Source organism: Felis catus, chromosome D1 (assembly GCF_018350175.1).
Source record: "Felis catus isolate Fca126 chromosome D1, F.catus_Fca126_mat1.0, whole genome shotgun sequence".
In the NCBI taxonomy this organism is placed as follows: domain Eukaryota; kingdom Metazoa; phylum Chordata; class Mammalia; order Carnivora; family Felidae; genus Felis; species Felis catus.
The window spans coordinates 96159585-96176485 of NC_058377.1; the positions used below are offsets into that span (position 1 = coordinate 96159585).

General features: G+C 41.5%; 1 protein-coding gene across 1 annotated transcript in view; it reads left to right on the forward strand.

The window, feature by feature from the left end:
• Positions 1 to 16901, forward strand: part of HSD17B12 (hydroxysteroid 17-beta dehydrogenase 12) — a 167597-nt gene that overhangs the window by 140082 nt on the left and 10614 nt on the right. Inside the window, exons 7-9 of the mRNA XM_003993185.5 lie at positions 1640 to 1674; positions 9311 to 9392; positions 11463 to 11528. Of these exons, the coding sequence (XP_003993234.2) occupies positions 1640 to 1674; positions 9311 to 9392; positions 11463 to 11528 (183 nt within the window). The remainder of the gene's footprint in view (positions 1 to 1639; positions 1675 to 9310; positions 9393 to 11462; positions 11529 to 16901) is intronic.

Consider the following 16901-nt stretch of genomic DNA (forward strand, 5'->3'; position numbering starts at 1 on the left):
CTGACATCTGGGTTGGGAGTGCTGCAGATTTTACCTTTGTAAAGCTGAATACATTTCCTTTCTTCAAAATATTGCTAGGAAAAAATTTACTTTCTCATCGAAGTACTGTTTTCGTTAAGATATAGGAGTATTCAAGATAAAAAGCTTAAAATTCCTGTGTTTGGCATGCATGTAAAGCATGTGACAAAGCAGCGTTTGTTTCTTAGAAAATTGGTGACGTCCCGGGCACCTGGGTGGCTCAGTCGGTGAAGCATCTGACTTCGGCTCAGGTCATGATTTCGCAGTTCATGGGTTCAAGCCCCGCGTCAGGCTCTGTGCTGACAGCAGCTATGGAGCCTGCTTCAGATTCTGTGTCTCCCTCTGTCTCTACCCATCTCCCATTCATTCTCTCTCTCTCTCTCTCTCTCTCTCTCTCAAATAAAGATTTAAAATTAAAAAAAAGAAATTTGATGATATCTGGGAATCCAGAATTCACGTTCTAACCTCAGTCTTAAACTGTGACGTGGCCTTGACCAAGCCAGTGGATGTCTTAACTTTTCTTAGTTAATAATATCTTAAAAAAAATTTTTTTTAATGTTTATTTATTTTTGACAGAGACAGAACATGAGTGGGGGAGGGGCAGAGAGCGAGGGAGACACAGAATCCGAAGCAGGCTCCAGGCTCTGAGCTGCCAGCGTGTCGCTCAAACTCACAAACCGTGAGATCATGACCTGAGCCGAAGTCAGATGCTTAACCGACTGAGCCATCCAGGCGCCCCTAGTTAATAATATCTTTAAAAAGAATTTTTTTTAATGTATTTATTTTTGAGAGAGAGAGAGAGAGAGAATGAGAGACAGAGCATGAGTGGGTGAGAGGCAGAGAGAGAGGGAGACACAGAATCTGAAGCAGGCTCCAGGCTCTGAGCTGTCAGCAGAGAGCCCGATGTGGGGCTCGAACCTGTTAACCATGAGATCATGACCTGAGCTGAAGTCGGACGCTTAACCGACTGAGCCACCCAGGCATCCCAGTTCATAATATCTTAAAACACAGTTTAGAAGTAGCTTCTCTCTCATATTATATGTATTTAATCAACAATTATGACACCCTTTAAAAATGCAGGTGTCTTTTTTTTGTTGTTGTTAAGGATGAGTTTTCCTCACAACTAGCTAGACCAACAAGGGGAATGAATGTGAGGATACACTTAACATTTGCCGTCAGTTGACAGCATTCTTCTAAATGCTTTTTTGATAGGAAAAGGTCATTTGAGCTTTTAAGTTAGAAATCGTCAGTAATCTTGGTTGGCAGATATTTCTTTCCATAACGGATGTTTTTTTCTAGGAGTGCGTTTTGGGAGTCCTGATTTCACCATAGGCCCTTAATTATTTGAAGATCTGTGTGCCAGTGTTCCTTTTCAGGCAAGGCCCATTTTCGCCAAGTTTCCTGAAAGTATTCCCAGTGTTATCTCCAGTAATTTCATCTGATTCCTTTTTATGTACTGTTACCACAGCCAAATTATATAGAGCGTATAAAATAAATTGCTGTCTGTCGAGTGGGGCGTGGTTTAGTGATCCCCTTCTGTTTTGAGGGCGAAGCTTCCTTCACTCTTTATCTGTTGCTTGCATCCTCAGCCATCATGAAGGTTTTGTTTTCTCTTTTGCAGATGACACGATTGGTGCTGCCTGGCATGGTGGAAAGGTGAGTCACAAGCTCACACACAAGCACCAGAGAGACAGAGCTCATGATTATTTATAGGGAGAATCCTTTCTTTGCAAAATTCATTAAAGTGACTAATGAACCTGTCCCCTATGTCTTAGCAACAGAGTAACGTGCTGGGCGAGTCACACGGTGGAGCATGAGTCATCTGGTGGTGGAGGCCTTTTCCACTCGATTCCCTTTTTATTTCCCTCTCCAGGGTTGTGGTGGTTCCTTTAGATCAGGATTAAAAAGTCTGCCTGAGTCACCATCACTAACTCAATTGCCTGCTATTCTGAGGGGGTGGATAGAATTCCTGGGGTATTCCCGGGAATGCCTTCTTAAAGCTATATGCTCTCAGAACTAAAATCAGGGGAGTTTCACAAAGCAAGACCCCATCTCCTGGTTTTTTAGTTCTTAATGGGTGAAAGGATATATAGGGAACTTAGGCATGTTATAAAATGGTTATAAGATATCAGACCCACCTTGGAGCAGAAACCCACACCTTGGAGCCCCATCTGTGTCCTAGTTTGAGTCGAGTTCCACTAGGATATGCTAGGTGTCTTCATTTTCATTGAGAAATGTGTTGTAGAGTTCTTCTTGAAATAGCAGGAAGTGTAAAATTGTAATTAAGCTCTGTCTCTCCCTTGGAAAAGCCTGAATGATGTCTAGGCTTTCAAAGAAAACCCGTTGAAAAGATCTGGGCTTGCATCTTGAGCAAGCTTGATCATTTGCTAAATTTAGGACTTCACAGTCATCCTTCCTCTGCAAAAGAGCTTTGAGTTTGGAAGAGATCCAAAGGAATCACGGCTTGGAAAAGGGCAGAGCCCAAAGACCCTATTTCTGTGAAGAAAGCTCTATGACCAGCTGCCGGCAGGGTTTACAGCTACTGTTTATTGAGCACCTATTGTATGCCAAGTGTTGTGCTGAGGAAGTGTTAACTCATTTAACTTTGATAACCTCCTGTTGTATGAAGGAGGAAACAAGGTTAGGAATCCATTTTGTTTGGCATCTACAGAGACTGGTTGAGAAACTGTGTCTTAGCAGGGTTTTTTTGTAACTCCATTTTATATGAGATTTGGTACATATATTTTTTAATGTTTATTTATTTGGAGAGAGGGGGAGAGAGGATCCCAAGCAGGCTCTGCACTGTCAGCTCATGGCCCGACATGGGGCTCCCTCTCACAAACCGTGAGATCATGACCTGAACTGAAACCAAGAGTTGGAAGCTTAACCACCCAAGTCACCCAGGCGCCCTTGAGGTTTGTTGTGTTTTAATTCCTTTAGTAAAAATTCTCTTTAAAACCTTCAGACTGCTTTGTGTTGATTGACAGTGGGAGTGTGCCCCTAATGGTCAGATATGGAAGTGACAGACAGTAGTCAAACCAGACAAAACCTTAGGAGATGGCAGAGAATTGGGGTCGACAGAGTAGGACGGAGGAGGGATGAATTTCGGCCATCATCTTAATGCACTTTTGACATCTGCAAGTGAGTGGACATTAGTTTAGGTAATAAGTCCATGCTTTAAGAACAAAATACTTAGAAACCACAGTAGTGTTATAAAATGAATTTTTAAGGAATTAAGGATTTTGGTGACATCTGTATGAAAAGAGATCATGGAGGCACCTTGGTGGCTCAGTCAGTTAAGCGTCCAACTTCGGCTCAGGTCATGATCTCACAGTTTGTGAATTCAAGCCCTCCATCAGGCTCTGCTGTCGACATAGAGCTTGCTTCAGATCCTCTGTCCCCCTCTCTTTGCCACTCCATGCCCCCATCTCTCTCTCAAAAATAAATAAACATTAAAAAAAAAAAGATAATGGTTGTGAAATAATTTTGCAGATCACAATGGATTTATATAGTGATGGAATTTTAGTACTCGAAATGAATTGAAACCAGCCACCCTTATTTGATAGATAGAAAGTGAGTCCCAAAGAGATTGAGTGCTGTGAACCTTCATAATTAGTACCAGATACAGACATAGGGTGCTAGGAACTTCACCCCTATCTTTATAGACCTAGGCAGCCATGACCGCATTTAGAGCTGAAGCATTAGATAAAAACAATGCAAAGAAGAGGACCTGAGTTAAGTGTATCATGGTGTGTACAGAAGATGAACTGGATCTTTGCCTTTAGGAAATCAAGTGGATTTTACGCCAAGGTTGAGAAATGGTCTGGTGGAAAGCCATCGTAGTCTATGGGCTGAAACCGACACCATAGGGTGAATGTGGCACTTGCTAAGAACTAGTAAGAAACGTAAGTGGACTTTATGAATCACTAGTTTTGGTTAGGAGAGGGAATAGCTGTGTCCCCTTGAACTCAAGGAGTTACTAGTTGTATTAATTAGGGCAGGCTGTAAGAGACCGTCGCTCTCATACACAGCCGGTGTGTATCGGGTTGGGGCTGTGCTCTACCCAGGCATTATCTCAGGCTCCTTCCACGCAGGGCTGCTCTTCCCTTGGGTCTTGCAGTTCTCCGCTGCATTTTCTGCATCCAGCCAGCAGGCGAAGGAAGAGAGAATAAGGGTGATTTTACGGGAGGTTCCATGGGCCAGGCCTGGAAGTAGTGTCCATCCCTTCCACCAACATTCCGTTGCCCACAACTCAGTCACCGGCTACAGCTAACTGCAGAGGAGGCCAGAAATGTTGTTAGCCGTGTGCCTGAGAGGAGAGGAATAACTCCAAGGTAAACAATCATCTGAAAGCCTTCTTACTTACACAATATAAATGATTTTATTATACCCTGCCCTTTACACCAGCCTCAAATGGCGTATTTCCTATGGTTGGTTTCCATGGGATTCTTATTTCCATTCAGTAACAGCAGAGTCCTTTATAAAGATCCTTTGTTGTTGTTGTTGTTTTCCCCTTTCACTGATTCTACCTCTGATGTATGAGATTTTCCAAACCCTCTAGAACTATAGCCTAGGGCCAGCTGACTATCACTAAACGAGTATCTATAATTAAACTAAGGTATTATTACCATAGAAGTAGAAAGTGCATAATTACATTATAGAGGAAACTTGCTCTTTCCACTTCTCTGGAATTATAAACATTGTGTATAGCTGGAGCCAGGAGGTGGTTGCCATAACAACCATGGAAAAGCTAAAAATAGCCCCTTTCATACTGTATTGCTTAAGGTGGAATTATGACATGTTATGGTGTTTTAGGGCAGGCAGTTCTCTTTCATGTGGTAAATGTTTGCAAACTTTCTCCAGCAAAGCAGGATTTGTATAATGTATTTGGATTGCTGGTTCTAATTATATGTCTGACCCCCCTGTTCCAGGATTCTTTTCTGACCAAGGACTCTGTTTTGATATGTTTCTTAGTCTTCTTGAGAGGCTCTTAGTGAATTGTCTTTACCAATTTCAGTGTTGTGTTTAAGCTTTAAAAAAAAAAAAAATTATGGCTCTCCGGAGTACATTTATGCACTCCTTGATAAGAAATCGAAATAGGAAGAAGCGTCATGGAGTCTTTTTTGCACAATCTCCCTTGCCTGTCGTCAGACTCTCTGAGTACAGTTAGTTCCCTCCATTGGAGTCAACCCCGTGTCCCAGTTCTTCATGGTAGCACGTAACACCTCCCTGTCTCTCTCCCCTGCATTGCGGAGCAGAAGGTACCTGAGGAAGGTGGAAATCAGTGACTTATTCAAAGGAGACCTATCACTTCCTCTATGGCAGTAGTAGTTTCATAGAGCTGTAGACAAGGATACTGCAACAGTCTGATGGAGTAGTGGAGCATTTATAGGAAAATAAAGGCTTGGCAATTGTTTTTTTAAGTTTATTTATTTTGAGAGAGAGAGAGAGAGCAGGGGAGGGCAGAGAGAGGGAGCGGGAGAGTCCCAAGCAGATTCCACAAGGTCAGCACAGAGCCCGATGCAGGGGTTGAACCCACGAACCGTGAGATCATGACCTGAGCCGAAGTTGGACTTGTAACTGACTGAGCCACCCAGGTGCCACTGCTTGGCAATTTTTTTTTATCCAAGTGACAATGAAGGAGAGTATTAGGATGGGGCTTTCACAGGTCTGAGGGAATTCTACCAGACAGCATAGCTGCAGGAAGCTGTAATTACAAGATGCTGAATTTTATAGGGTTGGGTGCGTTTAATGTTTGGCTTGTGAAAGGGCTAGTCATTGAAGAGAATATATTTCTATGAAAAGGTGCTTCCTTATTAGCAGTGGTGTTTCTGCTTTGTTTTTGCCGTATTTTAGTTCTGGTGGGCCCTCAGTAATTTGTACCACTGAGACACCATCGTGTGGCTGTTAGCAAGTAAGCAGTGTGATGAATGAAGAATGTTATATCACAGAAAAGATTACTTGACTTGTTTATTTGGATGTTTGTCATAACAAACTGGAAAGTATGAAGTATGAGCAACATGAGTCTTCATTATGGAACTTCAGCAAATATTGTTAATGTACCTTCCAATCTTAGAATTGTTCCCCAAGTCCCCGGAAAATGAGAGATTAACTAAGGTTCAGTTTTATGTTTGTTTTCGTGTGCAATGAAGCACAGCCCATTTTGTCCTTCTGCTTGATATAACAGAGCTGTCGTGAGTCGGCCTGTGCCATGGAAACTGGTTTGACGTCACTAATTCTGCTTAGATGGAGGATTAGAGCCAGACAAAGTCGTTGATTTTAAAGACGAGTCCTTTGTGCCTCGCAGCCCCAAATGTTCATCCCCATCTCTGCATGAAGGATAGATACTGTATACAGTACAAGGATTAAGACGGCTCCACCCGCGTGTTGTTTATGATTCAGACAAAACTCAGTTGAATATTATTACCCTTGGAGAGAAAGAGAGAATTCTGTGCTGGTGTGGGTGTGGGTGTGGGAGGAAGGTTTTTGCTAGACAAACACGTGTGCTTCTCGTTAGCACAGAGTTTTCGTAGAGAGGTGTCTCACTGCTGTCATTATGATACAATTATAAATGCCATCATTGTATTTCCTGAGGTCTAGTGCATTCTTGCTCGAGACTTTGTTGGTCTTGGGGTTGTTTAATACATGCTAGAGTGCAAATACTTTGTTTTGAATAACGTTCCCTCAAATTCTGACTTTTCATGAATTCAAACTAACTCTACCTCCCAGAAATTTTAATCAGTGTATATTATTGGCGAAACAAAGATGTTAGTTGCCTCAAGGAGTAAACAATTAAAGGAGCATCCCTGCACAATTGTGACGTATTTGACTATTAGTCTATTATTTTTGAAAACGGGAAAGAAGTTTTTACTGTCTTTAAACACATTTTCCTGGATTGAAATCATGGCTTTGGTGAGTGAAGTCTTAAGAGTGTGTTTTGATGAGATCCAGATTTAATTTTTAAAATATATTTGATAACATTAAACTTTAATTTTGGAAGACTTTTAGGTTGTATCTCATTTGTGAGGAACGAAATAAAAAAAATATAAGATTTTTGTTCAAGGGCACATGTAATCGCTCCAGCCAATCTAAGTATAAGGGAGCACATAATCCAGGTGAAAACAACAGTGATATACTACAGCTTTGGTGAAAAACAACATCATCTGCAACTAGCTTCTTTCTTCCTTTGCTCTGAATGAGTGAGGCTGTAGCAGTTCCTGGTTGTATGAGAAGTTAAAGGAAAATGCTACCTAAAAGCTAGAAGGATGCATAGGGCTCAGGAAGGGGGTGCAACTTGTTGGGATCTGGGGTTACTTCTCAGGAAGCATTCTGGGATGTGTAAGATACCGTAGCTCTCTTAGCATGCACTTGATTGGGACACTCTCTGAGTTTAAAGGTGACACATTACAATATATCATAAAGAGACTTCTCTCTCTCTTTTTCTTTTACAGATTTATTGAGATACGTTTCACATACCCTAAAACCCACCCACTTAACGTATACAATTTGGTGGTTTCTAGTATGTTCACAGAGCTGTGCAACCGTCACCAGAATCTAATTTGAGAACATTTTTAACACCCTGAAAAGATAAAGATGTTCTAAACATCATAAATTAATACTCCATTAAAAGTCTCCAGTAACCAAAGTGGCTTTTAGTCAAATTTGATCAAAGGAGTTTCTCACAAATATAGATAAAATCAAAATCTTAGATAGTCGTTGCTAATTACTGGTTTTTTATCTTCAGGTGATAGGGTTCTATCTCCTGATAGACACTCTTACTCTCTTATCAATATTTAAAACGAAAAGGCTTTTTCTGTCTCTGAGACACAAGCAAAACACACAAGAATGATACAACCAATACAATGACTAAATATTTCCAACTTTCTTTAAAACCCTAATATAACGTTTTTAGATTTGAGATTTGATTTCTGTGACCAAAATGTGAGCGGATTTCATTGCTTAGGAATATTACTAATAAGCACTTCAGTTCAAAATCTAAAACCAAAGACACCTTGTTTCCAGCGACACAGTAAACGGAGGGTCCAGACTTCTGTTTGATGGTTGAAGTGGCATCTCGCCTAGAGGCTGGCAGATGGACTGGGTGACCTTTGGGGATTATTTCTTTTCAGATTTGCGTCTAAAATAACTTAGATGCCATTTAATCATGTTTCTTTTATTATTTTGCATAAAAAGGGTCTGTATAGTCCTTTTTTTAAAAAAAAATACTGAAAAAATAGATCTCGGGGGAGGTAAATTCAGACAGAGAACAGTGAGAATCTGCGTGGAAGGAAAGGAACCTCACTGGGAGGATAGGAAGTAGGTAGGGTTGTTCGCAGTGGCTGGAGGGGACTGGCAGCGCGCTCCCCCCCCCCCCCCCCCCGGTTCCCTCCTCTGGGAAGAATGGGTTTGGAGGGGAGGAGTTGGTTGTTAATTCTGTTTAAAATTCCTAAAACCCTAATTCCACATGTTACCCAACCCTTATGTACTTGCTAACAACTAGTGTATTTACCGCATTGCTTTTCTCCGATTAATATTCATTCATTAATGAAATTAGTAATTCCTGGTAACTTTCTGACTTTCAGTTTTCAGTAATCTCTAGGAGTTACTGTGGAATTGCCCTTTGCCCTTTGGCAGAGAATATGGTTTGATCTCCTGTAGAGTCACATGACTTTTCAGTCAGCTCTTTGTTTAGTGCCTGAATATCTCCAACCCAGAGGAAGTAGGAGGGCAGCACGTAACTGTTCACTCATTGCCAGGAGGTTTCGTTAAGTACCTGTTACATGCTCATGACTGTGCAGGAGGTTTTGAGGAAAAGTGTAAGACAAGGGCTATGGTGTCCAGAAGCGTATGGTTTTGTTGAGGGAGAAAAGCATGTATGCACATACAGTGATTAAATACTACAGTAAGGTAGTATGTGATGGATGATAAGCCAGAATAAAGGCATCAGAAGATTATGAGAGCATTTCCAAGAAGGAGGATTCTTGGTGATGTGGCCAGAGAAGACCTCAGACAGGAGAGATTAACTCGAGGAGACTGTAGCTCTGATCTGGTCATGCCCTGGATTGCTAAAACAGAAATGAGCTAATTGCAAACAGGAGCTATTTTTAGTTGATTGAGTTATGCCTCATTCACTGACCGAGCGTATCATGTGCTGATGAAAGGCAAGGAGTGATGTGTGCTAGAAAAACAGCTATGTTCTTCTGTTTCAGGTAGTTCTGTATCTCAATCTGTAATTTACAAATGGTTGCGTGTATGATTTCATTCTGTTGACCTGGTGCATTTTCCTTTTTAGATCGAAAGGGGCCATTCTGAACATCTCCTCTGCCAGCGGCCTAGTCCCTGTTCCACTGTTGGCCATGTACTCTGCGACCAAGGTGAACAATTTTTTAGTGAATCATGTCAGAATGAGAATGAGGAATACTTTTCGGTCTGAGAAATAAGCATGGAAGCTTCTTGAAGTTCTGTTCTTGGCTGTTTTCAAATGGACTGGGAAGAAAAGGAATGGGGCACCGTGATCTCAGATCCACAGATGCTTTTTTCTCCTAGTAGTCGACTGGTTTTGAAACTGGTACCGGCATACCTCAGAGTTATTACCAGCTTGGTTCCCGACCCCCATAATAGAGTGAATCATCACAATAAAGCAAGTCAAATGAGTGTTTTAGTTTTCCAGTGTATATAAAAATTATGTTTACACTAGGGTCGAGGTTAAAAAAAAAAAAAAAGCTACGTTTATACTGTAGTCTATTAAGTGTGCGATAGCGTTATGTCTAGAGAAGCAGTGCACATATTTTAATTAAAAATACTTTATTGCTAGAAAATGACATCATCTGAGCTTTCAACATGTGGTAATCACTGAACACAGATCACCACAACACATACAATAATAAAGAAAAGACTGAAATATTAGGAGAACTACCAAAATATGACACAAAGACAGGAAGTGAGCAGATGCTGTTGGAAAGGTGGTGCCGGTGATTTGCTTGAGGCAGGGTTGCCATAAACCTTCGATTTTGTAAAGAATACGGCACTTGTGAAGTACAGTAAAGTGAAATGCAAGGAAGTGCGGTATGCCTGTGTTTGTACGTCCCAGAGAGAGAGAGAGCTGATCTGGGCCAGTTAGATCAGTTGATCAGAACACGATGTTAATGATTGGGGATTTGGTCCATGAATGAGAGTCCACTCCATCCAGCAAAAGTTGCCACTCTGCAGAGCTTAGTGGAAGAATTTGCAGCCGGTCAGGATAGAAATACACACAGTAGGCGCAAGATAAGCCTGGATGAGAGTGTGAGCATTTTGCCACATTATTCAGAATTCATAGATATGAATTGTCACTTCTGGAGTGAGACAAGAATTTTCTAGAACTCTCTGTAAGATGTCATAATTTTATACACTATCACCATTCACCTGTTCACATTACTAGTAGGAAAAATCATTTAGAATACATTTCCTGCTGCCTCCAGGTCCATAGCATCTTTATATACATTGTTGAGGCACAGGATACATCCCTGAAATGAAAATGACCATTGAGATGCTCAAGTTAAACTAGCTTTTAGGGAAAAATGAGCACGATCTAATACTCTAAGAACTTGCGATATGTCAGAGAAGGAACAGAGCAAAACTCCTGCTTTCTTTTTCATTTGGCCCTTTGTCCACGGGAAAATCATGAACAGTGACTACTGTTTTGAAAAAGCTTGGCTCCACGCCCCACTCCTGCAATCTACTTGCTTTCTGTATCTGAAACATACAGGAGGGAGGTTTCAAATGAACACCCTGTTTCGTGAAGTGATTGTTGAACTCTAGCTTCTCACCTGTTCTGCTCCATGTGGCCACAAGACTGTTACTAGTTGGGAGCCTCGAAGAGTCATCATTGATACTTGGCATTTTAAGCCTGAGGTTGAGTCCATACTTGAAAAATGGTACATTATATTTTACAGATAGATTTAAAGTTGTACTAGCAGAAGAAGATGGGCTGTCACATTCATCCGTACGCTTCTTGGATCTTGCCATCCCCAAGGACCAAGAGGAAGCTTGCTCTTTTCTTTACTGACAACAAAATCCCTATAGAGGAGAGTTGAACGGAATTCATATTGTGTTTCTGTTTGAATGGCAAGTGGGGAGGAGGAATGTGTCCTTTGTTATATAATAAAATATTTCTTCTTGGAAAGTCATTTTCTGAAAAAAGGGAAGAGAAGACCCTTTTCTGGTTAAGTCACAATTTGATCTGGAGATTCTAGTTGGTGAGAGAATACTTAATTTAGTGGCAGATAAAAACGACTTGAGGTTTTGAGGTGTTTTTTTTTAAGGCCTCTTCTGTATGTGAAATAAAAAGAATGATTAGGAACTCGAGTGTTAAATGGTTAGTTTGTTATTTTTGTTGCCATGGCTACAAATCAGGCCGATTGATGTAATGTGTGTGTTTCCTTCCCACTCCCACCCCATCCCAGGCTTTTGTGGATTTCTTCTCTCAGTGCCTCCATGAGGAGTACAGGAGCAAGGGCATCTTTGTGCAGGTGAGTGGGGTATGTTTCAGTTGCATATCCCTGTTTTTGTGTGGTTTCCACAGCAACTGTTGCTGTCTTGGCAACGAAAGAAAATCACATTCCTAAGGAAAGTGTGACGTTAGCACACCATTAAAGACATGATTTCTTTTTCTTTTATGCACTTTAAGTCTAGATTTTAAAAAAGTTATCCCCTAGAATTCTTAAGTAGGGGTACTTAAAGTAGAACTAAACGCACGGTTTTATTTTTTTACAGTTTTATTTTGAGAAAATTAGACCATCCGTATCTCTTAGCTGCCAGGTGTTCAAGGCGTGTGGTGACTGTGTTCCCAGAGCCACTGGGTAATAACCACGGGGGAAGGTGGAGGGCTGAGTAAAACTCACTCTGTGCAGAGCAAGGACGACCGCGTGTACCAGGATGCCTTAGGGGTGGTAGTGAGTTTTAACTTTTTTTTTTAAATTGTGGTAAAAGTCCATAACAGAAAATACCATTTCAGTCACGTTCAAGTATTTGTTTCAGTGGCATTAAGTACATTCACATTGTTGTGCGGCCGTTAGCACCATCCTCTCCAGAACTTTTCATCTTCCAAAACTGAAATAACGTGTTTATTAAACAGTCACGCCTCACTTCCCCCTCTCCCAGCCCTGGACAACCTCCGTCCTACTGTCTGTCTCTCTGAATCAGACTAGCGTAGGTACCTCTTATGGGTGGAATCGTACAGTATTTGTCTTTCTATGTCTGGCTTAGTGCGCTTCGTATAACATCTTCAGGGTTCATCCATGTCGTAGAGCACGTGTCAGACTTTCCTTCCTTTTTAAGGCTGAATAAAATTACACGGTATGTATACACCACATTGTGTTTGTTCATTCATATGTTGTTGGACATTCAGCTTGCGCTCCCCTTTTGGCTGCTGCGAATAATGTGGCTGTGAACGTGAGGGGTACGCCTATCTTTTTGAGACCCTGCTTTCAGTTCTTGTACATATGTCCCCAGAGGTGGAGTCACTGGATCAGGTGGTAATTTTATTTATATCTATATTTCTATTCTCTGAACTGCCCTTTTTCCATGGTAGCTTACATATTTTATACTCCCACAGCAATGCCCCCCAGGGCTCCCAATTTTTTCATATCCTTGCCAATACTTATTTTCTGTTTTGTTTTTGTTTTTAAATAATAGAGGTCCTAATGGGTAGGAAGTGGTCTTTCACTGTGGTTTTGATTTGCATTTCCCCAATGACTAGTGACGTTGAGCACCTTTTCAGCCGCTTATTGGCCATTTTATATATTCTTTGGAGAAACGGCTATTCAAGTCTTTCACCCTTTTTTAATTGGGTTGCTTGCTTTTGATTTTTGAATTGTAGGAGTACTTGATATATTCTGGATATTAATCCTTTATTAGATATATGGATTGTAGATATTTTCTTCCACTCTGTGGGTTGCCTTTTCACTCTATGGATAGTGTCCTTTGATGCACAAAAGTTTTTAATTGTGATGTAGTCAGTTTATCCATTTTTTCCTTCATTGCCTGTGCTTTTGGTGTCCTATCCAAGAAATCATTGCCAAATCCTATGTCATGAAGCTTCCCCCTGTGTTTTGTTTTCAGAGTTTTATAGTTTTAGCTTTTGCATTTAGGCCTTTGATCCAATTTGACTTAATTTTTGTAGAGACCTTTGATTTGATCATATAGCTAACAGATACAGAGCTGTGAAGATACAATACAAAATATGAAAGGAAGCAAATGTAGGAGTTTTCATGAGTATCTGTCTCCAATCAACTATTGTTCAACACAAAGAAATAATGGCTCACAGTATTTCCATGCTTAGGCACGTTTTCAACAATGTCCTGGGAGAGGCTTGCAATTCTTCCCCCTTTCCTGCTCCTGCCCACGACCTGCCCCTACTGGTTCACACACCCCATTGTTCTTCATGGCCTCCTTACTGCAAGCCTAGTATTTAGATTTTTGCATTCCAAAGCCCCAGATGATCAAACATCTAATAGCTACTAGTTGAGGCGTTACTTTCAGGCACAGGGCTAAGCCCTTTATATGCATCCATTTATTTCATTTCATCTCATAACGACTTCATAAGGTGGTGTGATTATCATCTTCTTTAAATTTATGGAAATTGGAGTTAGAGAGGTTAAGCCACTCATCCATGTTGAACCAGGACTCAAATCCAAGTCTGTTTGGCACCAAATTCTTTGTTCTTCATCACTGGCCTCCTTACTCGAGGCCTTTAGGACAGCATTGAACACATTGGATCCTTCTATGCTCAGGGAGTTATGGAATCAGAATGTGATTGGCTGCCTAGTTCCATTTGCTCCCTTGGATCTTTAGACAGTCAGGATCCCTAAGTGATGGGTGGGAGGGAGGGAAGGGTGGGTGATAGGCATTGAGGAGGGCACCTGTTGGGATGAGCACTGGGTGTTGTATGGAAACCAATTTGACAAGAAATTTCATATTAAAGAAAAAAAAAGATCCCTAAAGTGTTGTCTGAATCTAGCTTCTAAACCCTTTTCTTCTATGAGTGGATATAGTAGCTCAGTCACCCACAGTGAGAGGGAGTGGTAGTTAAGGGAAGGTTAGATGAATGTTTCCTCATCTTCCAGGACCATCTTACAGTCTGCTACTTCTATACCCTGACCTGGGGTCTCGCCCAAGTAGTCCTTAGATGTCCTAGCCCTGTGGTGTTATTTTGATTTGCAGCTTCCCATAAATGTAGGGTACACTGAGGAGGAAGACAGGGTTTTCGAGAATCCTGAATTTTATACCCAACTGCCCTACTCCCTCTTCCCCCCTTGACCCTGTCATGTCAGTGCTCATAGCTGAAATCCGCTGTGTAGAATGTGGTATATTTTGGTAACAAGGAAACCAGTAGAGCATCCATGGGAGGTAAGGTGCCACATGCCACACAGTGTTGTGCCATTTTCTCATTCTGAGGAATCGGTTGTCATCAAGTTATTAATTTAGTAATTTTTAATTTTTTTTTTCAACGTTTATTTATTTTGGGGACAGAGAGAGACAGAGCATGAACGGGGGAGGGGCAGAGAGAGAGGGAGACACAGAATCGGAAGCAGGCTCCAGGCTCCGAGCCATCAGCCCAGAGCCTGACGCGGGGCTCGAACTCACGGACCGCGAGATCGTGACCTGGCTGAAGTCGGACGCTTAACCGACTGCGCCACCCAGGCGCCCCTAATTTAGTAATTTTTAAACACCTACTGAGACTAAGCAGAAATCTTACAGATCCATTGGCGGGTGACCATCAGGCAGCAAGGCCGGAAGCTGGAAGTGTTTGAATGACAAAAGGGAATATTCCACTCTGTGAGCACAGATGAGCGGTTTCTAAAATTCTCTGAACAGACAAGACTGCCTCCTCTCTCATTCCCACAGCTTGCTTGCCTCAAAGATCTTTTCTCCATATTCTCTGCCTATTAATCTGCTGTGTCTAGAAGCTACTGGAAAAACACATTAGCATTTGTTTTTTGAAATATTTAACTTTGATAAACTTGTTTTTCCCCCGGAATGAATATCAATTATGTAATTTCATTGATCATTGTCTTCCTTCAAATAGATTCAATCAAGGTTTAAATGCAGTGTGAATCTGGTGAAAAAATAAAAACTCACATGTTTGTGAGAGAAAGTAGAGTTGTCATTTCTGTGCGAGCACATCAGAATGCCGAAGTAGATAGAACAGAATCTTGTACTCGTTCTGACCAAAGGGACAAAGACATCTGGTCTAAATGAAGCTGAGTTAAAAATTGTTGGTTTCTCAGCGGTGGTGTTTTATGTCTGCACATTTTTTTGGCCCAGGAGTATTTATCAACAATTTCCTCTTCCACTCCATCCCACGTACTGTTTGCTGGGTGATCTTGCTAAAATCCTAGGCAGGCAATGTTGCTTCCTTCATAGTCCTCCCGTGGCTGCCCGCAAGGTTCAGGATTGAACCCAGGCTCCACGGGGCCATCGCCAGAGTGGACGTTGTGCTGCCTGGTACCTGCTCTGAGCTCAGCAGGGTCCAGGACTGCCTTCTCTGCAGGCATGCCTTTCCCTCTTCATGCCCCATCTCCCTATCTCCCAGAGCCTGTGACCCGTATCCGTCGTTCAGGGCTCAGGCCACACTTCACCAGCCCTGGGAAAGCGAATGTCAGCATGCGACGTGCCTTTCCTTCTGCCCTCCTATTTTTTATTATATACTTCAGCCTGATACTCTCTGGCCCCCTCCTGCTCTTCCCCACCCCCCCCCCCCCCCCCCCCGCCCTCCCGCTTCAATGTATTCTTGAGATCTGGATTTTTGTTTGTTTGTTTGTTTGTTTGCCTCTGTGTTGCTAATGGCACATGTAATTGGGGGCATACTAGGGACGTGCCTTTTGCTTGGTATCACGGGAGACTCTGGTTGTACATGGCCATGCTTTGCGATACACAGACATTCGTTTTAAGGGCCTTTTTGAGCTTCTTCTCTTGCTGCCATATGCCTCTGGTCTTGAATTGTCAACCTCTGTATCTAGAGGGTTTCCGGGCTAATGCCATGTTGCCAAATTTCAGTTTCTTCTAATCCTTGGGAGGAAAGCTGTCTTTTCAGGTCTACCTCTGTGTGAATATATATTAGATTGTTCTTTAGGGAGAGGAAGAGAGTCTGTTTTTTGAATTTAGCTTTTTTATATTAATTCCTTATTCATATTTTTTGCTTTTTTCTTTCCTATAATTTTGTGAGAGCATTTAACATTTCCTTCCATGAATTCAGATTTGCCATTAAATAAGCATTTTCTGGAAAGGCAAATGAACAGTAGAGACAATAAATGAAAAAAAGGTGAATTTGGGACCTGATAAATTCCATCTGTGCTTTTGAGTTTTGAATTGAAGGTAAGAAGTTCATTCTTGAGTCAACCATATCAAAAGCGTGCTCTGTTGGTGAGGACTATCTGTTCTCATTATTGTCCTGTAATTAAAGCCCAGTCAGAATTATGCTTAACCCTTTCAAAGGGCAAAATCCAAAGTGATCTGACTGGCTAGTTGATGGGCCCCAGGACCAGCTCCTTCTGTATGCCATGTATCAACTAGCCATGGATGCTGAAAAAGCGTAAGAAATAGCTAAGACCAGGACAGCCACCTTCTTGAACTCTTCTTCTGGAAAGCCTTCACAAACCTTCTTGTTTTTTTGAAAACTTTCTATTCAGAAATAATTTCAAATCTACAGAAAAGTTGTCAGAGAATAATACAAAGGACACTCCAATCCCCTTTACCCAGAGTCACTTAACGTTATGCATTTTACTGTTTGCTTTATTATTGAAAGGTAAGTTGCATGCATCATGGTTCTTTACCTCTGAATACTTTAGTGTGCATTTCCAGAGAATAAGGATATCCTTTTGTGTAACCACAACGCAGTTATC